This window comes from Mycetomoellerius zeteki, unplaced genomic scaffold (genome assembly GCF_001594055.1).
Source record: "Mycetomoellerius zeteki isolate Tzet28-1 unplaced genomic scaffold, Tzet1.0 scaffold273, whole genome shotgun sequence".
NCBI classification, from domain to species: domain Eukaryota; kingdom Metazoa; phylum Arthropoda; class Insecta; order Hymenoptera; family Formicidae; genus Mycetomoellerius; species Mycetomoellerius zeteki.
The window spans coordinates 11,053-36,857 of NW_017257253.1; the positions used below are offsets into that span (position 1 = coordinate 11,053).

Here is a 25,805-nt window from a genome sequence, read left to right on the forward strand (position 1 = left end):
TATGTGTCGACCGACACATGAAATATTAGGTTAAATATTTAAGATAGTTAAACGAGAAATAATCTCTCTCGAAATTTTATTTCATACAAAGTCACTTTGCAAATGACACCCATGACATTGTGCTAATTGTGACATAAATATTTGAATGAAATAATGCCCAAGAGACCAAGAGAATACAAGCAATGGCTAAAGCATCCTAATCCAAAAGAGCCGAAGCAAACAAAACATTCAAGAAATAAACGACAACAGGAACTTGCTGAACAGGTATGGTATATGTGCACAGTGAAATATTTCTGCAACAAATAATTTAGAAGTTGTATATTTATTGAACATCAATATGAATTGTATTTTCTCTCGAGAGATTTTAAATATATGATGAATTTTAATGAAAGTCATTTAGCTGCGTACAGTACCTTTTGAGTATTTAATTAACAAATGAGACTTTTATACATAGCACTTGTACATAGTAATATATATTATATTATAATTATAATATATAATTATTATATATTTAAGAAAAGATAAATTATACACAATTTTAATACGAATTTTATTTTGTATTAATAGGAGCAAAATGCAGCTGTATGTCCACAAATAGGAGGTCAACTTGTAAATGTTGGCTGTATTTCTGCTGAAAATATACATTTGTTAGAGGAAACGCCTACTTGTGATAAGTCTGAAAAAAATAATGAAGAGATTCTCAATGAAGTAAAATTTTGACGAAATCTTCACAAATTTTATAATACATGTATATAAAAATTTTCAGATATAGATTTTGTAATAAAAACAGTAATTTTGATTAGCTATTAAAATATACGTAGAGACAATTCTAACAAGAAAAAGTTATCCAATATAATTTAACAAGACATTGTTTTCTCTTCCTAGAAAATTGACACAGATTCCGCATTTGATATTGATGTTAAATTTCTGCAATCTAGTTCTTTACTTGAAAATATATGGAACGAGGTAAATGAATAAGAGGATTCATAATCGATTCTTATATTTAAGATCGTCTTACAGCCTTCAGATACTATAAACCAAGAATCGCATTTCATATTATTTCATATTCTATTGTATAACACGGTTCAAATAGTAGAAATTCAAGTTTTCAAAAAGGCTACGAACCAATATATCGCAAAATCAGTATGTAAGTAAATCATAATAACAAAATAAATAAGAGTTTGCCATGCTTGAAAAATATTCTGCTTTTGAAATATTATAAACACCATTGTTTACTAAAAAACAAGTAATATCATATAATTATCAGAGTCTAAAACATACCTATAACAGAGTCTAAAACATTTCAATAACGGACATTTCAAACTCTTATCTATTTTGTTATTATGATTTACTTACTTTGCGATATATTGGTTCGTAGTCTTTCTGAAAACTTGAATTTTATTTCATATTATTTTTCATACAATATTTCAGTTTTATTTGTCTTGTATTTTATAAGTTCAGTACCTTTGTTCTTGCAGGATCAAAATGATATTCATATACTTATTAACGAAGAAGAGGCTATGGAAATTAATGAAACTGTTCATCATAAGATCCGTCCAGATTTAAATATGCCTTTATGTGATGAAGTCAGTACCACAAAATTTGAAGTTTTACTTATGATCCTTCATTTTATGTTGAGACATGGAATTACAGATGTAGCTATAAAAGATTTTTTGAAACTCATTAACTCTATTTTTAAAGATAAAAAAGTTGTTGAAACTGAATATTCATTTCGAAGTATATTTAAAACTAAACTAAAGCCAGATTTTCATTTTTACTGTAGTAACTGTAACACTTATTTAAGAGAACATTTCAATCCTACAGAAAAGAGATGCGAGCAAAACATTAAATGTCCTATATGTAATACAGATTGTGACATTTCCAAAATGAATAATGGACATTTCTTTATAACTTTTTCAATAGAGGAGCAAATAAGGACATTATATATTAGAGACAACCGAAAATATAATGGAATTGTTACGTTACAGAGATAAATATCTAAATACAAATGATATATCAGACACGTTCTGTGGAACATTCTATAGAGATTTATGTAAAAATGGGTCAATCTTGAGCAATAGAAATAACTTAAGCATAACTTTTAATACGGATGGATGTCCTGTTTTTGAATCTCGCAAAAATACATTATGGCCAATCCAATTTAGACTAAATGAATTTCCACCAGAAAAACGTTTTACATTAAAAAATACAATGGTATGTGGACTTTGGTTTGGAGATAAAGATCCAGATATGATTCTGTTTCTTTCCCCTTTTTTATGTGAAGCCAAAAAGCTGTACTCTGAAGGATTAAATTGGACATCTCCAACTGGAGTTCGCATTAACAGTAAAATTGTTGTTTTAAACTGTGTTCTTGATTCCATAGCAAAGCCCCTAGTTCAGCGAATAAAGCAATTTAACGATTTTATGGATGTAATTATTGTATTCATCCTGGTTATGGTCTAATGCCATCTGCTGAGCCTGATACGAGTCCAATCACAGTCAAATATGCGATGGATATACACAATAATTTTGAGATCAATATGCTTCAAGATAATAGTCTTACTTACACCGTGACGCGAATTGAAAATGCTACTAATATAAAAATATACGAGGTTGAAGATCGAACCAATGACGGTATTAGAAAAGATATGTTACAGGCTGAGCAAACTGGTATTGAAGTTCGTGGAGTTAAAGGTGTTAGTCCTGTAGCAGTTATTTCAGAATTTAATCTTGTACATGGATTTGTGTTAGATTACATGCATTGTGTCCTTTTAGGTGTAATCAGACTTGTCACTGGTCTGTGGTTAGATAGTACGTCTCATAATGAAAAATATTATATTGGATTAAAGCGTCATGAAATTGATAATAGACTTTTAGCAATACGTCCACCTTCAAGTTTTCCACGACTTCCCAGATCACTTAAAGAGCGTTCTTTTTGGAAAGCTAATGAATGGCGTACGTGGCTTCTTTATTATAGCTTGCCATGCTTGAAAAATATTCTGCCTTTGAAATATTATAAACACCATTGTTTACTTGTTTCTGCCATTTATACTTTCCTTCGAAACAAGATTTCTATTTCTGATATCGATAACACCACATGGAATCTGGTTCAATACGTAATACATTTCCAAAAATTATATGGTCCTCAGAATATGACGTTCAACGTACATTTGTTGCTGCATTTAGATAGAACGGTATTAATGTTTGGGCCATTGTGGTGCTATTCTGCATTTTCGTGGGAAAGTGGAAATGGATTCCTTCTAAAGTTTGTAAAAGGAACTCGTGGCGTATTAACGCAAATTGCTCGTAAGTACACATACCTTCAGTCACTTTCTCGGTTACTTGGTCAATACAATATTGCTGATTCAACAATAAATTATTGTGTTCAATAATATTTAACTACCATTTACAAAAACATGTAACAAAATTTGCTAATGTTACATTACTTGGAAAAGAAGTAGAGATTCCTCTTACTGTTGAGGAGACAATTGCCTTAACTGAGGAAGGAATACATATAACAAATATATGTTATGAAAGGATGATAAAAGATCATGTCAAATATCATTCTCGATGTTATGCCAAACAAGGAAGCAAAACAATTGATCATAATTGTTAAGTTAGATGATGACTCGAATATGCTTGTATTGAAAGATTTTTTGTCAGTTCTTTAAGTGGGCAGACATCTATCTTTGCTCTTTTGACTGCAATTATTTTGGAAGATACAGAGATTGTAGCACCATATCCTTCACGATGTAAAGTTTCTCATACAAGGTTATGCTCTTTCTACATGTTTGGAAGTTTAAAAATTCGCTCTGTACAACGTATTGTTCAGAAAGCTATTATGATAAGATGTTCTGATACTGAATGTTATATTGCACAATTTCTTAACATTTTTAAAGGTGACTGAGGATATGTCAGAATAGATAATAATTTTTACTGCGGGAAAATATATGCATGTATTTGCACTAAATACATTTAAATAAATAAAAATTTTAATTAATATGTTATATAAATTAAAGTTTTTGTTTACTTAAAAAAGTAAAATTTGTATATCCTTACCAAAATATTAATTAATAAATAAGATTCTCTCTCTTTCTTATTTTGAAAATATTAATTATTACGTGCCATATTGTAAACTTAAATGTGTAAAATATATGATGTAATAAAAAGAAGTATAAACATACCTGTTATATTTATTGTCTTCTTCTTTCATATTTCGATGGCATGTAGAATATCCAATAAACATTATTACCGCTAGTGAAATATGATAAAGAAAGTATAGGTTAGTGTTATATAAACGATAGATCCCTCTGCATGATACTTTCGTCGATATTGTATCGACATATAATCGATATCACTGCAGATGTATTATTTATTTGATACATAGAAGATATCATATAAGTATCGACCAATTATTGGTGATTTAGTTAAAATCTAGTAGATATCATATTCAATATATAAAGATGTTGATTCGACTTTAGTATGATACGAGTTGAATAACGATTAGATCGTCGACATTTAGATGATATTTTTCGGATATCACGATGAAATTTTCGAAATATCATATTGATAATTGATTTACGTATGATCTCAACCTAATATCAATATGATATTTATCAAATTTTTCATCGACTTGTGAACCCGGATTCCGTTAAAGAATCACGTGTACACGTCTCTGTTGATCTTCAATCCTGTGGTTGATATTTAGATCCGTGGTGAAAAATAAGGGATAGTTTACTCTTTGATTACTCTCTCCATAAACAGTCCGAGACTGTTATTAACTACTTATATTTCATAAATAATATCCGACTGACAACGATCGATTTTCCACGAAAGAAAAGAATCGTAGAGTCTACAGGACGTAACAATACATATTTAAGCTTTATTTATTATTTATCCTTATACTATATAGATTATTTAATTAATAAATAAAATCAATATTAATATTTTATGCAAACCTAAATTAAATTTAAACAAGAAGTCAACCAATTACGGAAGGACAAAAGTAAGTGGACACTACCAATAACTGATAATTAGTACTTAGTATTGCTACTTTTTGCTGCAATTACGGCCTCTAATCGTCGTGATATACTATTTATAAGATTTTCTATATATTCTTTGTCAATATTTTCAAAAACTGATTAACAGGACGTAACAATACATATTTAAGCTTTATTTATTATTTATCCTTATACTATATAGATTATTTAATTAATAAATAAAATCAATATTAATATTTTATGCAAACCTAAATTAAATTTAAACAAGAAGTCAACCAATTACGGAAGGACAAAAGTAAGTGGACACTACCAATAACTGATAATTAGTACTTAGTATTGCTACTTTTTGCTGCAATTACGGCCTCTAATCGTCGTGATATACTATTTATAAGATTTTCTATATATTCTTTGTCAATATTTTCAAAAACTGATTTTATATTATTGATAAAGTCAATTTTATTCTCTTGCTTGTCCAAAGGAACTTTGGAATCCAATATACATCACAAATTCTCAATCGGATTCAAGTCAGGACTTTGTGCTGGCCATTCGAGTAATTTAATATTTGAATCACTAAAAAATTTCATACTTTTTTTGGCAACGTGTTTCGGATCATTATTCTGTTGAAAAATAAATTCTTCCTCCAAATTCATTTTTACTATTACCTCTTCCAAATTTTCATTTATAATATCAATGTATTTATCGGCATTCATAATACCATCAATTGATACTAGAGTTCCAGTCCCATTCCATGAAAAATAGCCCCACATCATCAATGAACCACCACCAAATTTAACCGTTGGTATAATGAATGATTTCTTGTATGTTTCATTTTTCTTTTTTCAAACTCTTTGCTTCTTTTTCAATTGTCGCATCTCAAATTTTGATTCATCAGACTATACTATCTTTTTCCAAAATGATATAGGCATATTAACATATTTTTTAGCAAAAGCTAAATGTTTCATGTTTTTTTTTTGTTAATATGTGGTTTACGCTTAGCCCTACAAGATTTTAATCCCACCTCATGCAATCTTCGTTTTGCTGTTTTTGTCGACACATCTAATCCTAGTGTATTTACAATTTGCCGTGAGGAGATCATAGGATGTCGTCGACATTCTCGAACAATTCGACTTCTTGTATGGTAGTACAGCGTTTTCGTTTACAGCGTCTTAAATTTTAATCTTGATTCAGTTTATACGTTAATAAGTAAGTCCTTTTTCTTTAAGGATATTGAATAGGTCGAATATATTTGTCAAGCATATGATAAAACCGAGAAAACCAGTGTTTCTGTGACTTACTAAAATTGACTCTGTGGAAGTCCCCAACTGTTTTATATATTCCATTATATTAACAGCGTAACTCTTCAATTCTTATTTTATTTTTTGTTGAGTAGTGTATATTAGGTAAATTTTAACAAAATACGCACATAGTATGAAGAAAAATTCTTTACAAAGCTCGAAACCGCACGCAGTAGTAGTAATTGTAAGTTATGTATTGAACTTAGAACTCTGATTGGATGGCTCGTTATTTCCTGTGCCTATTGCCTGTGCCTATCGTGTTTAAGCCTTAATAATAAGGAGAATTTTTTTAGTATCCACTGCTGTGCTCTCATCACTAATCATTGAATAACCAAGAGATACGACAGTGTCTCGACGCTAAGACAAACTCAGCGACATGTCATGATTCTAGACCGACCGTGTTACTTTACGCGAGTCGACGAGTTGCAGCGAACCGAGATTATCGAATCTCAATAACAACTGAACTGATCAATTTCTATATACGCTCAATCGATAGCTTCCACTCCGGTTATACAATAAGTGCATTTATTTTTTTCTCTACGTACCCTACCCAGATAGTAACATGTCTATCTTGTTGCTGGCATGTTGCTTGCTAAGTATGCATTGCATGTATTGTTACCAGAATTGTAGCAACTAAGTCCTCATTTATTGACAACTTGATGCCTTCATGATATAATAACTTTGATAGCAACTTGCCAGTAGTTTGCCGACAACTTTAAAATCGTCATCATCAAAATTCGCACTACTGCCATCATGTTGCCATAATAATATGCAACATCATGCTTTCATATTGCCGACAACATAAGATAACGTTCATGCAGCTATCTTGCTGTTAAACTGCTGGCAATACATATACACATTGTTGCCTGCATGTTACTACAATGTCGGTATATTTGAAATCATTGAAGACAAATCTATGGCAAGTTGCCAACATCATAAGCAATCACAGATTTGTATAATTTTGCTGAGACACGCTTTGCTATCTGAGTACGAGCGGAGATTTTGCGACGCAAAGTCCGAATCTGAAAATTCATAATTTAAGTCATTATGTCGTCATTATCGTCGTCCCACGTTTAGTTAATAAGGAATCTAGTTTTTTGTACGTTTGCACATCTGATCGCGAGAGGTCGCGAAAGGTGCTGACAAACCAGAGAGAATCAAGGAAGAGTGGAGCGGATTCACCGGAAGCTGCCATTTTCAGTTCCTCATTGGAGTGAGTAAGAGCTATGGTAGGAGCGTGTTGGAACATACGGTGCCGCATACACTAGATGTATGTACCATACATATATATATACACACATATACGCATTTGCGGAAATGAACTGAAAATGGCGGAACCAATCAGAACACTATCCGTTTCTCTCTCCCTCGATTCTCTCTGTAACAAGCCTCATGTTGTATGCGTGTACTAAACTATGAGTGCATTCTGTTTCACGCATGATGTGCATAATGCATTTATCCTTGTTTAACATTCGATGAATAACAAGGATAAATGATGCATCATGCGCATCATGCGTAAAACGGAACGTAGCCTATATCTATACTGGAATGATTCCTGAGCAACTTGGCGCTAGCCGAGAAAACATATATGTCCTAGTACAGTCAAGTTCGAAACTTTTGACTATACATACATATAAAAGCATGTATGTCCTCTTGTATTCTGGTCAACTGATATAATAGGCCTGTATTCAGAACGCGCTTACAACGATGTTAGCGCGCTATAACATGCTATACTTTACGTTACGCATATTGTAGAAATTCGGAGATAAAAGCGTGTTCTGAATACGGACCATAAATTTTTAAGCTTGCCTGTATTCTTAGAGATGCGTTTGCGTATAGATGTATAAACGAGACACCAATTGACACCAATCCCCAAATATCTATCTATCGCAAGCTCGCTATCCTCCTACCTAAATGCATAGAAGTGATCATTCCAGTATATATATATAGTTCAATGTATGCGTGTTACGTACGCGAGCGTGGATGTGTGTGCGCGTGCGTGAGTGCGTGCGTGAGTGCGTGCGTGCGTGCTTTCCAAAGCACATTGGAAGGCACGCATAGCGATGAGACCGCTGTGTTCTTCTTTATAATGAAAAAGCGATTTATTTATCATCGATCTCTATTTGTAAATCTATCGATCTATAATTTGTTTATTACTTCCCCTACAGTACGAAATGTTGTAGCAATGAAATTTTAATATTTTATTGAAAATATTACAACAATATTGCAAAATATTGTAATTTTAATATTTTGTAGAAAATATTGCAATATGTTGTGTGTGTTGCAATATTACAATTCAGTTAATAAGTACGCGATTCCATAAAAGGGATATCTACGCTTTTCATAAGGAGAAAACGCCCAGGAGTCCTATAAGAAGGAGTACGCAAATCGAATATTCTGGAAATTCCCAACCTTTTTTGTATTTTCTAGGCCTCCGAATATTTTTTTATCATAACTTTGTCTTATGTATTTTGGAATATGATGTTAAGCAATAATATGTGTTAGCAATTAATAAAACTGGAATAATTATTGAAATATTATATAATGTTATAGTAATATATATCCTATATTCAAAATGTTCCAACAATATTGCAGCAATATTTTATGAAATACTTCAGAGGTTGTGCAGGAACGAAACAACTATTTTTTGTGTCGCATAAAAAATATATATATATTTTCAAGATTTTCAATTTAAGTATATATATATATAAATAAACAAAAAGAACCGTTTTTGCTTCAACGTTGAATAACTCGGTGAAAAAAAATCGTACGAAGCTTCATAAAAAAAATTGAAGGTAAAGATTTACTCTTTCGAAAGCTATAAATCGCATTTGTGTGCAATTTTTAATTCGCGCCGTGGCACTTCACAAATTTCGTAAAAAATTTTGATATCTGATGCGTCTTCATTTATGTTTATGTAATTTCACAAAATATCAACAAGATCATTTTTTTTAAGTACCGATCTGAAAAGTAGAGGTTTCAAGCTTTAAAATGCTTTTTTAAACATCTCGATACGATGACTTTTGACGAAGTTATTCTATCTTGAAATTTGCCTATTTTTATAGGATGGAACAAGTGATCCTTTAATTTTGTTGAGTAATGTATATCTATTGTTTTAGGCCAAAATATCTGTAAAAAAATCAAATCTTATAAACTTATTTTTAATTTGTGTCAATGCACCAATATATTCTGCATGATTTCATATATTCATCGACTAAAAGATTACAACAAATTTTTTTTATGGTTTTGCGGAATACAGCCCACTCAACGATTAGTTTTTAATTACGAATCCATAATCCTATTTAAAAAAAAGTATTGCAATCTTTTAGTTGGTGATTGTACATTACAATAATATATTTTCTTATTACATCAAAATTATTTTGTACAAATCAATGATAGCCACTCAAATTCCGAGCATTTTAGAAAAGAATTTATATTATCAGCATAACGAAATTGTAATCCAACAGTTTTATATCTGTACTGTTCTCTATCAAAGATTTTATTCAACAGTTTATTGGATGCCATAAAATAACTGAGTTTAGCCATGTACTCGCCCAACTTTACTCGTCATTATGACGATATAAGCTATCACATCGTCTCACTCGTCAAATCCACAGTGTAAGATTTCCGTTATCCAGCGGAATTTTATTCAAAAAGTCAAAGTTACAAATTCTTAATAATCATTTAATATATGTTAAAGATATATATATTTATTAGCACATATGTATATCAAGTATCGTTCTAGAAAGATGTTAGAGAAGTTTCTTGCGCGAGCATGTCGCAACAGAAAAATTTGGTAGCGATAGTAACCGACACGCGGATTCCTTCAGTCGTGAGGACTGGTTATCTAATCGATTTTTTATGAAAAAAAAATATCTAAAAAAAGTGAATAAAAATAAATAAATAAAAGTAAATAAATCTATTTAAAAACAAACTTATCAACTTCAGATTCATAATCAACAAAAATAGTTCTAAAAAATAACATGTATATCCGCGAAATTCACCAAACTCTGGTTTTTAATGCGCCATGTTGAGTCTACCATTTTGAAAATCAACATTTCGATTGTAGATTTGTAATCCAAAAACCTCTCATACGCATAGTTTCGAACAAATTGATTAGAGCGTTTGATCATCAAGAATTAAATTCTCCTAAAATTATAAAATCTTACACTGTGCGCCGCCGCGAAACTCGCCGGACAATGTGCACTCGACTTCGGCCGAGACAGACTTTGAGACCGCTAATCACGCACACTTTACTTATATAGAATAGAAGATAAAAGAATAGAATAAAGATAAATAAAGATAGATAAATTTATTAATAAATACAACGAGTAACGCGAGAGAAGAGAGAGAGTGGTCCAAGGCACAGATTCTTCAAGTCGTTCGAACGAAATGCAAGAAAGTTATCTCTCTGCTAATCCAGCGTATCTTTCCCAGTCCTTGGCAGTAAAAACGAGAAGAAACCGCAGGCTGAAAATCGAGTTATATCACTGCATTTGAGTGGACTAAACTATGTATGTTTCCTACATCTTGTACGCGTTGAAATTCAACTGAATATCACTTATCTCATAAACTCAAAATCTTACAGATTTAAACTTTACTAGAAAGATTTTCTTACCGAAGAGAAACGCGGCGAATAGTATGATGGGAATTACGCAGGCTAAATCAATCAGATAACCGAACACCAGGTTGCCGACTAGGGCGCCCAGACGACCCATCGTCAGAGATAGAGCTGCGGCCATCACTCTGTAATGTGTTATATGATACCGGAGTAATAAATCTTGAATCAAAATAGTTCAAGAATCTTGAATCGTATTTCGCTCACCTAAGATTCGTCGGGAACATGTCGACAATCACGCAGTAGACTAGAGAGATCCCGAGGGACGTGAGAGCCTCGAACACGCACGAGAGCACCAGGTTCTGCATTGAGTTCACTACATAGTAGAAACCAACCGTCACTGCGCCGGAGACCACCAGCGAAAAGACTGAAAGTACAAACGTCTCGTATAGTTCCATTAAAATGTAATTGATATTTAATTATATATTGTTCTCGTTTACTTCAAAAGTGACAGAAGTCAAACAAAGTGGTTTTTAAATTATATAATGAGCTAGATAAATAAAATTACTCCATCAGTTATCAACAGTGAACACTTAACTTTATAAAAAAATCGTCAAAATATCACGACCAATGGTTTTAAAAAATTGTCAAAATGGTGTCAAAATAGCTAAAAAGGATGGTTTTTTTAATAGTTGTGAAACAAAAATGATAAAAATAACAGTTGATCGTGTTAAGAATACATGCTTTTTGAAGATATTATTTGATTATTTTTCAACAATTTTCTGTTAAGTTGAAAAATAATTTTCCTCTTTTTTAGGAAACTTAATTTTTTTAGTTGTGTCACTTTGATATTATGAAAACCTAAATCTGATTGAATGTTTAGAGATCTAATTAGACTTTAATTATTAGAATCTAATCTAATTTTGTTATGAGGACTGGAATTTAATTGTATTTGTTCAAACAATTATCATATCCTTTCACTCCATTTCTTTTTCATTTTTTAAAGGTATTTCAAATTATCATTTACTCAAGAAATGCCGTTACTTACTCAGGAAGAACTTCGCGCCCAGTTTGTGCACGAAAAGGGGTAGGATGATCGAGCCGGGGATGCACGCGAGGCCAATGTACACGGTGTGCAGGTAAACGGAGGGCGCAATTATCGTGTCGCATCCATAAGGGTTGAAGAAGGTCGTGTTGTCCGGCAAGGTGGACACTATACACACCGACGTCGTCTCACCAGGATTCGCGTGCTCGAACTGCTCAAATCTGTCGAATACAATGCAAAGATTATGGATTAGGACTGAAATATTACATAATCATGAAGTAAAGAAGACGAAGCTAAGAATATAGAAAGATAAGAAAATGACCAGTGAGGATTTTAGTGAAATTATTGACGCGAGAAGGAATAAAGGAAAGAAAAAAAGAATACAAAAAGAGAAAGAATTATTTTTAATAGAATAAAATATCTTTTCTGCTTTCAAATTTAGTTGTATTACTATCAGGTCCCCAAAAAATTCTATCGCTTTTCGAGAATTACAAAGTATAATGTATATGATGCGAAAGAGCCTTTCCTAAAAACTTGGAAGAACTGATAAGATACGCGCGTAGATTAATAACAAAATTTACCTAGTGAACAATTCCGGGAACCAAACCATCAGAGTATAGTAGCTACTGGTGAGTCCGAATTGAATAACGCAGGCGAGTGCGGTATTACGTAAATAAGGCGGCTTGCAGAGCGTACTCGTCAGATCACGTATTTCTGCGAACAGAACCTTTAGATCCTTTCGCTTATGTAGCTTCAGCGACCTGGTGCTTTTATCTTGATGTTTCACCTTCTCTTGTAAGCACTTTACCTGGAATGGAAAAAGAAAAGAAAAAATAAAGTAGAATATTTAATTTAGAATTATTGTTTTTTAGAACACACTAAAAATGTTCTCCAAATACGGAAAATGATGGACTTAAAGTCACTTTTTAATTGTATTTTTATTTTTTAATGTAATTCAAAATGTCAAATATTTTGAAGTCATAGTTATAGTTAGTTTATTTCATCATTAATTGTTCATTAGACATATTCCATATTTATCAAACATTTAATTATTATCAATTGCTGAAGTATCTAAAAGTTTAGGTAGATACCGATCTAAACATTTTGTTAGACCATCAATATAAGTATGTAGGAAACTCAAGCATGATGAGCAACGCTACACAAAATGTTGACATTTTAGCAACCAATTTGAACGTTTTACATAATTATGTATATATATATATATATATAATATATATATATTTGATAGTTTAACAAAATCACTTTCAGATTTGTATCTGTTATTGTAGCTGTTATAATAGCTAAATATTTAGATACTTAAGTCACTCTTTCATGTTCATTTTTTATATTAATGTTTTAATTTTGCAAAGTACGCACATAAGAGAGTTTAACGTCATTGTTTTTCATTATTTCTATATCGAGAAAATTAAAGCAACGTTACCGGATAGGTTTCTGGATCAGCGCCGGTATTTCGCGAGTAAATCCACTTGAATACTTCGAGGGCAGCATCAGTTTCGCCGCACTCCAGCAGGAACTTCGGACTCTCGGGAAAAGTAAATAGCCACAAACCAAGCATGAGTGATGGCAGAGCGCAGAGCGCGACGAAGAGATTCCAGGATTTGAAGTAGAACGTGTTACTCACGACAATAAAATCCATAGGGATGATCAGCCAGGCGATTACTAGAAATTACTTCGACTTGGATGCCAGTTTCTCGAACTCTTGTCTCTTAAGAGGTAGATTATAGGATATAGGAGTACTTACGCGGTAGAATTATCACACCGACCGTCCAGAACATCTCCATCCAACAGAGACAGCGTTCGCGGTATTTCGTAGGTTGAAATTCGCCGAGATACGGAAAGCAGATGCCCATGGCGCCGGTCACGCTACGTAATAATTAAAACTTTGTTAACTGAGTATTAAAATTATTTTATATAGAATTGTCTTTAAATATTTTAAAAATTTAGGAGTGATTCTTCGCATTTTAATTCAAGACGAAAACTTCATATAACTATATTTTCGAAATGGCTTATTAGTTTCAAAAACACAGAGTAGAGGAAGATCACCGATACTGACATATCACTTTGTTTTTAGGCAATATTTCTTAAACAAGAGGTAAAAATACAACTTCAGAAACATAAATACAAACTAAAAAGTGTCTTCTATCAGATAGTATAAGCAGTTTTTATAATACTGTTTGCAATTTTGCAATAATTAAGTTTTTCGTAAGTTATGCAAAAATGAGCGTCTGATAAAATGGGCTCCAAAACTGACACAGTAGGCAATAATGTCAACAATCCTATTCTATAAATAAAGATATATCCTATTCTGTAAAGAAAACTAATTTATGAAACTATAAACATTTAAAATGACATAATATTATCAATAATATGGTCACTATTATTTTAATTACACAATTTTCTTCTCGGATTCATAGAATTTGTTTTTAGCTGATTTGGTATAGAAATAAGCCACAAATATATGAATTATGAGTTTGTACTTCTTTAATTAGCCAAACAGATCACGTTTTTATTAGTATTAATAAGGTGCAAAGATTAGTTTCTAAGAAATAAGGGGATGTCGCTTTAAAAGATCTATGTCAGTATCGGTGACCTTCCTCTATTAAAATAAAAATGTTCTTTAATTTCGAAAATCATTCGAGTTTTGATGAACTTTATTAAATATACACAAAGTTTCATCAAAACCAGAGTAATTTTCGAAATTTGTGGAAAAAATGAAATTTTTTCTTTCAACTTTGACTTTATATTTTTGATATACTAAGCCATTTCGGTCTTAGAATATAATTTTAATTTTGTGATGTAAATGTTTCTTATACCGGCCTCAACATATTTACTAATCAAAAATTGACTTTTAGCTTTATCAGAGTCTATTGTATCATACTCACGCAAAGCCGTTAAAAAACCGGAAGATCAGAAACACCCAGAAGTATTGTACGAATGAAGACACAATGCCCACGACGCCGTCCATCAGTAGTGTAGCTATTAACACGATCTTCCTGCCCTTCGTATCAGCCAGGCATCCCCATAAATACGATCCAATTAACATACCTGCAAAAGTATTTCTTGAGACGACTTTCTCCTAATAAATAAAGTTAACATAGAGAAACAAAAGAGATACACCGACCTAGCATTGGAGAGGCAGTTAGCCAACCCTTTGAGGTGGAGTCCATCTCTAGGTCGCATTGCGCTGCTGGAAGTACGAACGAAAGTATCGTCACGCCGATCGCCGTGTCCATATAAATCAGACCGCAGAGGGTCAGCAGCATGTAGTGAAATCTTCCAAAACCTAACGCATATTGGATTTAATAAGGCTAATGGATAATTGTAATTAATTGAGGATTATCTTATGAATAATCCCGCAAAAATTCTGATATATTTAAATATTCCCTATAAGCGCATAATATTATTTTATATGAAGTAATATTTTAGGCATATTCTTAGAATATTAAATGTAACATTTTAAAAATATTTTACTAAAATTATATAACATGATATTACATGATATTCTCGAAATATTAATGGAAGGTTATATGTCCACTCCTGAAAATATTATACGATTATTAAAAGTAACATTCATTTAATGTAATATTGTATAAACATTAAAAAGTATTATAACAACATTTACTTTAATTTGTAAAACTGTTACATCTGTTCAGTATAAGTATACGTTAAAAACTGAAAATGATTTCGGCGTGCAGTTGTAGAACTGGATATGTACTTAAAATCGCATCGAAACGTTTTTTTAGCACAAGATGCAGCATAGACTGATAAGAACTTTTCGTTACTAGATTGTGAATTCAAATTGCACAAAATTAAAAATAATTAATATGTACAAGTATTTTAATAATATTTTAGAAATATTAAGATATAATACCTAGGGTATTATATAAGTGGACATACAATCTCTATAGAATACTCCCGTAATATTAAAAAAATAGTTATGATATTCTTGAAATATTATAACATTATTTTAATTTTTTTTTTTTTTAATAATATCCATATATAATAACATTCTAGGAACATTTTGCGCTTATAAGGGTTCTTCTTTTATATCCCGATGACTTTCGCAAATTGTTAAAAGATCTTTGTGTTTCAGAGGCTGTAACTAAATTGCAGGATTAATAGGCACTTAGATATTTGGTCAAATTGGGTTATTATATCTATAATTTCTTCACAAATTCTTGCCTGTTACGGTGATTGCATGCTCGAAGTCGGCACCTCCGTCTGCCAGGAAGTCGAGTCCTGCAACAAGAAAAATAAAATGTAAATACTTTTCAATTAAATTCTAAATTTTTAATCCAATTGGAATAAAAATCGTTAGCATAAAAATTGTCGCATTCTATAATTTCTAAAAAAATACCAAAAACTTTTTCCTATTTTATAATATTTTATCGCAAAAATTACAGAATGAAAAGTTTTAGAATGTTTCAGAATTAGATATTATACGAAGAATTTTAGGAAAGATATAGATTTCTTTGATATTTCTGCGAAGTATTCCAATGTGTGTAAAAAAATTTGAAAAATTTTCTAAAAAGTTATAAAATTATTCTAAAATTCTGAAAATATAAAAATTTTGACAAATTATATGAATAATTCTCAGAAAAATTTTCACCTGGGCATACAACAGTATTTTTATGATAATATATTATTTACAATAATAATCATTATTTAAATATTGAAACTCACCCATGGTCGCCGCTTAAATCGCTGGACGTTCTGCAGGTGTTCGCGCGCCGGAAGTTCTCCTTCGTGGACGTGCCGTCGCAGTGCCGTCGCTTCCTGGTGCTGCTGCTGCAGTTACCGCGATGTTGTCCTTGACGAGGGCGACGCCCCGCGTTCATTGGTGAACGGTGAACACCCAAGGTGATATCTCGTCGGCGTCGCTACCGTGAATTCCACCCCTAATGTGGGCTACCCCCTTGGGAAAACTGCGTCAATTGACGGATATAAGTATTCGCGAAGTTTCGTTCTTCGCAGAGTTCTCGTCTCTACGGAAAGAAAGACGGACGATCAAACAGCTAGCTCAACAAGTAGTTGCTTCCTTGCGTGATCGCGATCAGACGAATGATCATGGACCATGGCATCGCGTACCTTGACTTCCGGAGCTAGTCTGAGGCTGATTCGAGATAAGATATCATCTGCCTCCATTAGAAGAGGGGCAAGAAAGCTTACGACTTTTCTCAAAATAATAAAATCCGCGAGAGGAAAGAAAGCGAGAGATTTAAAGGTATGAAAGAAGATTTCACGATAATTTAAACAATCGGAAAAAAAAACCGACATGAACCAAAATATTTTGACAATTCCATTAAAGCTAATTTAAAGCAATTAAATAAACATAAATTATTGTTTGTTAATGATATATATCTTTATATAATAATAGTTCAATTATTATTCCTCAAACCGAAGGAAGTGAATAAGGATTCAAATTTCATGGATTTTTTTATCGCATCGTGACTTGTATTGATCTTTTTTAATTGCTATAAATGTATTTAGTAATATTCTACATAATATGTTTTTCCTAATTATTCTATATATGTTTTTCCTAAAAATTTCTCTGTTAATTTTTGGCAATAATTTTTTAATGTATGCGTAATAAGGGTGTACATCTGATACAGAATAATTATTATATTTTTTATATCAATTCACAAACACGTAATTTATGACCCGAGTACGCGGAAGTTAATGAGTACATCATTTGTTTGACAGTTATTATTTCGTCGCAATTTCACAAGATAATGCCCCTTCGCGAAATTGTGTCATATGTGTCATACGCGCAATATTTTATTACGTCATTAATTTGCTCGAATTTCAGTCATGATAAGAGATAAGAGATCTGCAGCATCAGACATGATACCAAAGTTGTCTGTCATATTAATTTATTATTGCACATGAATTATGAATATATTATTTATCAGGCACGTTAATAAATCTGCGACGAATATTTTCGCCGATTATCACGCAATAAATTATTATTCATTTTTATTCATTATTTTGAATTGCCCTCACTCACCATTTTGTGTAAGGCAATTTTTTAGAATTGTAAATTTTAAAATCAGTATAAAATACTTATAATAATTTTTTGAGTTACTTTCTTAATTCATCTGTCGATATCCTTTCCTTATTCGAATTCATCAATCACATGTACATTTATTACACAGTTTCACACCAAATTCTTTGCGAAGCGTTATACCTCGAGGATTATTTCGTGCTGATTACGATGTCATTGATCGAAATTGCGGAGCATGTTGAGTAAATTGAGGTGAAATGACGTCCAACAAGATAAAAATTTGTTTCTGAATAATAAAGTTTATAACAAAAAGTACAATTTAAGAACTTTCAAATGAATTTTAATTCATGGTCGTACTTATTTTTATCAAGCTGTTTGAATTTTAGACTATTTGTATAACTATACAGTTAAAAAATTTTTAGTTCAATTCACCCCAATTTATAAATAAAAATTTTGAAGTGCTACAAATTCTGATGACTCTATCATTCAGCGTGAAAATATTTTGAGATATGTATTAATTAATAACTGTGAAGAGAAAAAAGTACATCATTCATGTGAAAATGGAACTCCTTACGCGTTTATAGAAGATAATGACAATTCCTGATTTCAAGTATTTAATGATATTATCATCGAGATACGTCACACGGCAAATCTGTGATGTCAAAGATATGTCGTATTGGGATATATAGAAACTGTAGTACGAATATTTGTTCGAAGATATGACGGTAACAAATGTTGGTATAGCTGAGAAAGAATACGTAAGAAAATCTAAAATTTCGCAAGTAATTTTATGACATTTTTAATGAAATATTAATAAAAAATTATTGGTATGAAATTTCAACAACTTTATGAAATACAGATGATTATACAGAAAAAAATTTACTTTCTTCCTTTTAAGTAACGATATTATCTTTAACAAAGAATATTTTCTTAATAATTTTAAAATATACTTATTGTAAATTTTAGAAAAACTCATTATTATGTACTCAAAACAAGAATTATTCTGGAGAATATTATATAAAATTAATCGAAGAAGCGACTTTATATAATAAGCAAATGGAATTTGTTTTAATAATCTTGACTGAGGTATTAAACTTACTATAAGATTCAGAATATATTTTGAATAAATTTAATGCTTATGATAGATTTGTGGATATATAAACTTTGGAAATACTTGAAACAAGTAATTATTACAGTATGTATTTTTCTTTGTGTATCGCGTTTGTCATCAACATAATTTCATATCATAGATAGCTTGAATTGTAAAATTTATATAAAATATTATTAGACACCCAGATTCACTTTGACTGAATATGGCCTTCTTCACTCATTTGTATTGACATTACAAAATTTTTATGAGCAAAGTATTAAATGCAGGAGAATTTTCTCTTCAAACTTTAAGTAAAGTTAGAATAGAAGCGATTGAAAAATTCCTATCTAGATAAAGAAAAGCCTCAAACGATAGCACTTTCGCTTCGCTGTAAATTTGTTTTCAATTTTACTTAACATATTTTATTTGACATACCTTTTGCATCGATAATCTAATTATGTTTATTAATCGTGACATATATTTTTGAAATGTTTGAAACATCATGTTTGAAGAACGTATAACTCGCAGTTGTATTTGTGAAACGCCGGCGCGATATTAAATAATCATAAAACGATAGCACGTGAAAGGTGCCACTCTACCCTATTTCTTACGTATTATTTGTTTGTCATACTTCTCTCTTGGCAAACAGAACCTTCGCGAACGACACTATCTGACAATCGCTTACAGCTAATAGGGAAGTGTAGAGGTAGTCTACTTGTGCCTATTCATCATCTATGCTATTTAATCCCATGTTTTGTTCAAACTTTCCATGTGATAAGGCTTACGAAAACGACGATTCATCAGCATTGTCATCCTGCACGTACAAAATAATTGTCGGCAATTCAGCTTTCCGGAAAGTGAAGGCGCCAGGCAATCGCCTGACAAGATCAATTTAATCTGCAACTAATGCTATTTACACGAATGATAACGCGTTCACATTAGGCCGAAAAAAATTTTAAGTGCGTATATAACCGCGTGATTAGATCGATTAAGATTTCAGAAAGATCAGCTCGAAAGATCGATCAAATCGGAAAAATTTTAGAACAGGTCTAATCGTGATAAAATTCCTATTTCAAATTGAAGACAATTAGTCATCGTCTCCTTTTATTCCTGATATCACACTATATTCTTTAACTCAGCCCTCGTAAAAAAATTCTTATGTTATATTATAATTTATTTTAATCAATTCACTGATGGATTCAAAATCAAAATTTTATGCCAAAACTGGTGAGAGAACATATTTTGTCTTTTACATGAAAGTTTATCTAAAAGGATTTTTTTGAGTCACTAGTTTGGGTCTTTTTGCGAATATTTGAGTCATTGATCAAAAATATTAGGCGCTTATATTTTTTTTTATATTCTTTCTTTAGAATTCTTTTATTTGCATTGCCATCTGTTGATTATCGGTATTATAGTTTAAAGGGTTCGTAAAACAAAAGATAATTTATAGCAAACACTGTAAATCAATCATTTTGAGCTAAAACTTTAGATAATAGTTAATAAGGTACCTAATATATTTTTTATCAAGACTATTATCTGAGATATTTTATCCCGATTAAAAAGAATCGATTGATTTGATGTTGACAAACGCATTACAGACTCGTTGACAAACACGTGTACGGTTTTCAATTACAATCGAGAACGAAGTCCAAAAATAATGGCATGTAGACGTATATCGATTTATCTATATATAAATTATATTTCTTTCCCAAAGCCATCAAACAAGAAATTAGGCGAAAATTAGAGTAACTATATTTCAATTGTACTTTTAAAAAATCATTAAAGAAGACAATATTTTGACAAGACATGCTATCTAAATCCAATTAAAAATAAAATGATATACTTAAATTTTGCTCTTTAAAAAATTACTTTTTACTTGCTCCTAGTATTCTCTTCTAATGAAAGAAAAATGTACTAAATTTTAATGAATGTTTGTTTGAATAGTGCCAATTGAATATTTAATAAATGTAATCAAATTTGGTACAAGAACCGTTAATTTGATTTAATTAATACGTTTTTTATTTAGCAAATATTTATTTCCCGTAAATAAACGTTATACTATTGAAACAATTATTCATTAAAATTTAATAATCAATTTTTCTTTCAGTGTAGTATCACAAATTTGGCTCTTAAAATGTTAATTCGTAATTTACTTCAGATTCATTTACCTTTAAATTATAATCTCCTGGAGAGGATGACGTAACGTATGTGATATTTATTGTTTTAAGAATGGCGTGTCTGTATTTATGTACACTTTTATATGTCTAATAATAATTATATTTATAGATATTTAAAGTGCCAATCGAAGATATACTCATTATCGACATAGATGGATGTCGTGATTGCGATCGTCTAGACTTAATCGGCTGCAAAAGATGATAACGCGGCAAGAACTCTTTTATTCATCGGTGACTAATTAATCCCGTTGATTACTAATTATGCGATGAAGTAATTTTGAGAAAATACAAATAGAATCTCAGTTACTGAAATCATTGTCCTCATAAAAGAGGAATCATGAGATTGTTGGCACTCAGGATTAAAGAAGATCAGCTCTTTTCAATTCGATCTGATTCAATTGTCGTATTGTTGATTTCTTTGGTAAGCTCTTATTGTATTTCTTTCGATGTTGATCCTCTGATTTCACAATAGATGTCGTGTTGTAACACAATATCTTTTAGTATCACAATTTATTGTGTGCACGAAAAAAAGTGGTTTTGCTGAAGTATCTAAAAATTTAGCTAGATTTAAAAATAGTTTTGTGAGACTATCAAGATAATTATGTAGAACATTCAATCATGATGAGTAAGCATGAGCATTCTATATAAATTATAATCTAGTCACAAATTAATGGCTATTGGGAAATAGCGCTATACAAAATGCGGGATGTATATCAATGTCAATACTATGTCTGACTTTTAATTAAGAACAATTACAATACTTTAACTATACATGTTTCGGCTAACTTTTTAACCATCTTCAGTATATACTAAGATTGTTCGACAAAATAGATGCATTAGGTGTACATGTTATTCCTTGTGTATTTTGTACCAAAAATGTTTCTCTCTGAGGTAGTTAATAATCCTTTTATAAAATGCAACCAGTTGGATAACTGGATGGTGCCAGAACGCTTAAGCACCTCCATCGAAACATTGCTGATAAACGTCAATAATATAAAAATCTTCCCTGGTGAAAAAATTTCGCTGAAATTTCACATTTTTGAATACTTTTTGGCAAAAGTTCAGCAAAAATTTCAGAGAAATTTTAGAGCAATTTCAGTTAAGTTTCTACGATTTTTCATTATGTTAGCTGAAAAATTCACTTTCAGTGAAATTTGGGCAAATTTTCAGCAATTTCACTGAAATGTTCCAAAACATGGAATAATTTCAGCGAAATTTTTTCATCAGGGTTGCCATATGTTAAAAGTAGTATTTAAAAAATAACTTTTTAGACAGTAAAACTTGTTCCTATTTAGCTATATAGAAGTGCACTGTTGTCCTGACAGATTTAAAATATGTCCACACACACACATTCTATATAATTATTTTAATTATTTTCCATTTTAATATTGGATCAACTAAATTTTCAGACTTGTACTAGCTAAATTGTTAAATACTTTAACAAAACCATTTTTTTCCGTGTGATAATTTTGGTACTGTTATATTCCTAGTGATTTTCACTTAATTTAAAACAAAATTTTAATTTTTTCAGTAAAAAAAACTACCAACTAACAGTAACATAACAGCAATGTTATAATTTTCTATATTCAACAATGTAACTGTTACGTACATGTGTTATATTACATTTATATTGTTGAGAAGGAAATTATAATATTGATGTCACTGTTAGTTGTTCACTGGGTTGCTTGTTATTCTGTTATGGAATTGTATTGTCGAACAAAATGTTGAATTATCTTCCAAATTGCTTGTGATTGAATACATAACTGTTGTTTTTATACTCATTTTATATCGTGTAAAAATGAAGAGACAAATACATTTCTCACCCTCTTTAAAGAAATGATGCTGAAGAGAAACGCGCGGAAGCTCTTCGGAATCGGAATGAGATACGTCGAACCGACGAATGGACACGATGTTTCCTCGTGGGTGACAGTAGTCTCGTCATTCACCACTTTCGGTGGCCGCGACCCTAACTGCTTCGGGTACGACGCGATATTTAGACGAATATGGGCCAATAGCAAAGGAACGCGCAGGGTCGACGGTAGATTTTTCTGCGCCACGATAGGTTCTTCGATAATAAAAGCACGTATCAAGATAATCGCACTATATCAAGATAATGGAAAAGGTCGTTTCTCTGTTTAGGCTCTGGATAAAGACTCTGAGTTTTATAAAAGAATTGAGAAACCTCTCTCTTTTCGATGTAAATTGAATCCAATAATAGTTAACTTTCTAAAAGAAATGCGCGATCTAATATTATTTAAAAATTATGCACATTAATTTAATTTCAAGTAATAAAGCTATAAATACAAAACTATAAATACATAAAAATACATGTAAATGTATAAAGTATATAATATATGTATAAATAATACATATATGTATAATTTTTATTCGACTTTATCTTACAAAGATAAAAGGGGTAGTCTGATTATCTGGGATACTTTGTATATATATTATAATTTGAACAATTATTATTCTTCTTAATAAATTGATAAATATAGTCTAATTATTATATTTTCAGTAATAAATAAAGACTTCTTGAAGAGGTTTGATCTGTTTTTTCGCGTCGGCCCTGCGGAAGCGATTGGCGCTCATCGAGACACCCGGGATGCCTTAATTAGAACAAGTAAGGTTCAAGCGAAAACTATAATTAATTGCAACTCTATTGACATCTGCCAAATCGACACAGCAGGTAGATATATGTGTGCTCGTAAAGCACCTCTTCCGTTGGTCCATTGATGTCCATCTCGCTGGATTTTCAGATCATGATCGGAACTATCTGACGACGTTTCGTCTCTCTTCAGAATCTTTGTATCTCATTGCAACCTCGGACTCATATTTCCGGCCACGATACAGAATTCCCCTCCTCTCTCCGTCTACCTTTCCCCCTTGGCAACTCATCAATGATAGTGCATCCCTTCGAGTATTTAACACCGTCGGCGACATTAACGGCAATGGTGACAATGAATATTGATCCCCTGCGGTTTAAAAGCGCGTGGAAAATAGCCACCGCACGTTAACGAAGCGCTCCTCTGACGCGCGGATTCTCGTGGACGTAATTTCCTGCGAGGAAATTGTATCCTGCCGCATTCGTCCGCGTTCTTTTAAAAGGCCGGAGACGAGAGAGGGCGGTTTCAATCGGCTTCCCACCGTCCTTCGGAGAAATAAACCTGCGTCTCAAAGTGTATTACTTCCGAGGACGGAAAATGTGGATTGATTCTCGACGTTTTGTAATGACGCGCAGGGATTTGAAGCCCAAGAATAAAATCCAAAGCAGCAAGCAGCGAAGAAAGCGAGATCCTCATCCATTTCGGATTCTAAAGTTTTCTTTGTATTTTTTATCGACGTTGAACGTTACATGACGTTATTTTCTCTCTGTGAGAAGGCTTCCGCTTTTAGTACGACGTATCAACATCTCGTTTAAAAAAGAAGAGACTATATTCATAAATAAAGAAGTTACTAGTAAGATATTAAAATCGCGTTTGTTCGATATATTAAGAACATTTTTTTACACGTGTAAAGATAAAAAAAGGATTTGAGAGCCTTCCACATAACAATAAAAACATTTTGTATTTGTGCTAAAGCTGGTTTTATTAAAATTCTTAGATTGAATTTTTTATATGAATTATCCAAATGTAAATTTAACATAATGTGATTGTGTTAAATTGATATTTGACGTTTCTTAGTAAATATAACATATATTATAAATATTAATTATATTGCATGAAACGTATTAATTTTTAATGTAGTCAGCAAAATGTTAGCGATTGACTTACAAATTGCTGGTAAATTCGATCAAAATATTCAGCAAATTGGCATCAACTGTTTCCATATTAACCCGACAAAACTTGCTGATATAAAATGAGAACAAATTGTTAGCAAAAACTGATGAAAGTTTTCATCGGTTTTGATCGATTCTTGTTGTCAATTTACTGTTAGATTATCAGCTAGCTTTGCACAGTTTTGTTGACAATTTGTTGTTTTATTAGTCAATTTTGTTGTATATTTACCATCAATTTGCTAATGTACATCATTAAAAATAACAACATTTGCATCAAATTTGATGTCTTTTTGTCGACAAAATTCGTAACAAGCATTTGAAAAAAATTGTTTTTAATAGACTTGGCTGATTTGAAAAAATATGCTTCCACAATTTACTTAAAAATTGTGTGTAAACACAAATATTATGTAACTAATTAACATCAAAACATTTTCGGTTTTAATGCATAATATTTGTGTTACTTGCTAATATATTCATCTTGTATTAAATTAACATAAGAATTTTAGTGAACCATTTGGGACATATGAAGTATGTTAAATTTAACAGAAATTTCCCAACTGTGCAGGTGAAGATTCAATTTTATAGTGTTCGATATTTCAAGAGAATTCAGCAGGAGTTAAAGCTTCGCCAGTAACATCGGGCATTGAGCATCAACGACCCTTATAAGTGAAGACCTACAACATACGAAGCTCCCATTGCGTGAATGGCCTTGGTCGAAGCTGCGTGTTAGCGCCGATAAACGATGTATTGATCGATCTGTTGCCCCCATAAAACTTATTTATTTCCTTATTCACACCGTTGTTTCTTCTAATCTATTTATTTAACTAGGATCAGATA

The 25,805-nt window shown here is 31.5% G+C and overlaps 2 protein-coding genes across 3 annotated transcripts; one reads left to right on the top strand and one right to left on the bottom strand.

The window, feature by feature from the left end:
- Positions 1–10,612: 10,612 nt before the first annotated feature.
- LOC108724079 (synaptic vesicle glycoprotein 2B) lies at positions 10,613–23,073 on the bottom strand. Its single transcript, XM_018450242.1, has 12 exons — positions 23,014–23,073; positions 16,603–16,904; positions 16,102–16,158; positions 15,041–15,202; positions 14,802–14,964; positions 13,661–13,782; positions 13,340–13,578; positions 12,480–12,706; positions 11,902–12,119; positions 11,121–11,280; positions 10,914–11,041; positions 10,613–10,765 (listed from the first exon to the last, which is right to left on the bottom strand). The coding sequence occupies exons 2-12, from the start codon at positions 16,604–16,606 to the stop codon at positions 10,710–10,712; spliced, it is 1,536 nt and encodes a 511-aa protein (XP_018305744.1). The 5' UTR covers positions 16,607–16,904; positions 23,014–23,073; the 3' UTR covers positions 10,613–10,709.
- LOC108724080 (uncharacterized) lies at positions 21,204–24,161 on the top strand. 2 transcript variants are annotated; one of them, XM_018450244.1, is made up of 3 exons: positions 21,204–21,611; positions 23,025–23,228; positions 23,709–24,161. In XM_018450244.1, exons 2-3 carry the CDS (start codon positions 23,027–23,029, stop codon positions 23,924–23,926), a joined length of 420 nt encoding a protein of 139 aa, XP_018305746.1. In that variant the 5' UTR covers positions 21,204–21,611; positions 23,025–23,026; the 3' UTR covers positions 23,927–24,161. The 2 variants fall into 2 exon arrangements, with proteins under 2 accessions (XP_018305746.1, XP_018305747.1); XM_018450245.1 differs by lacking the exon at positions 21,204–21,611 and having other exon boundaries at positions 23,019–23,228.
- Positions 24,162–25,805: the final 1,644 nt, after the last annotated feature.

What these genes read in the sequence shown, in the direction of transcription:
- LOC108724080 (XM_018450244.1), top strand. Translation starts at nt 23,027, where the DNA reads ATGATGCTGAAGAGAAACGCGCGGAAGCTCTTCGGAATCGGAATGAGA. An exon ending in AGGAACGCGCAGGGTCGACG is followed by an intron (nt 23,229 to 23,708) that starts GTAGATTTTTCT and finishes TTATATTTTCAG; the next exon opens with TAATAAATAAAGACTTCTTG.
- LOC108724079 (XM_018450242.1), bottom strand. An exon ending in CGGTGTGATAATTCTACCGC is followed by an intron (nt 13,579 to 13,660) that starts GTAAGTACTCCT and finishes AGTAATTTCTAG; the next exon opens with TAATCGCCTGGCTGATCATC. An exon ending in CTGATCCAGAAACCTATCCG is followed by an intron (nt 12,707 to 13,339) that starts GTAACGTTGCTT and finishes TTTCCATTCCAG; the next exon opens with GTAAAGTGCTTACAAGAGAA.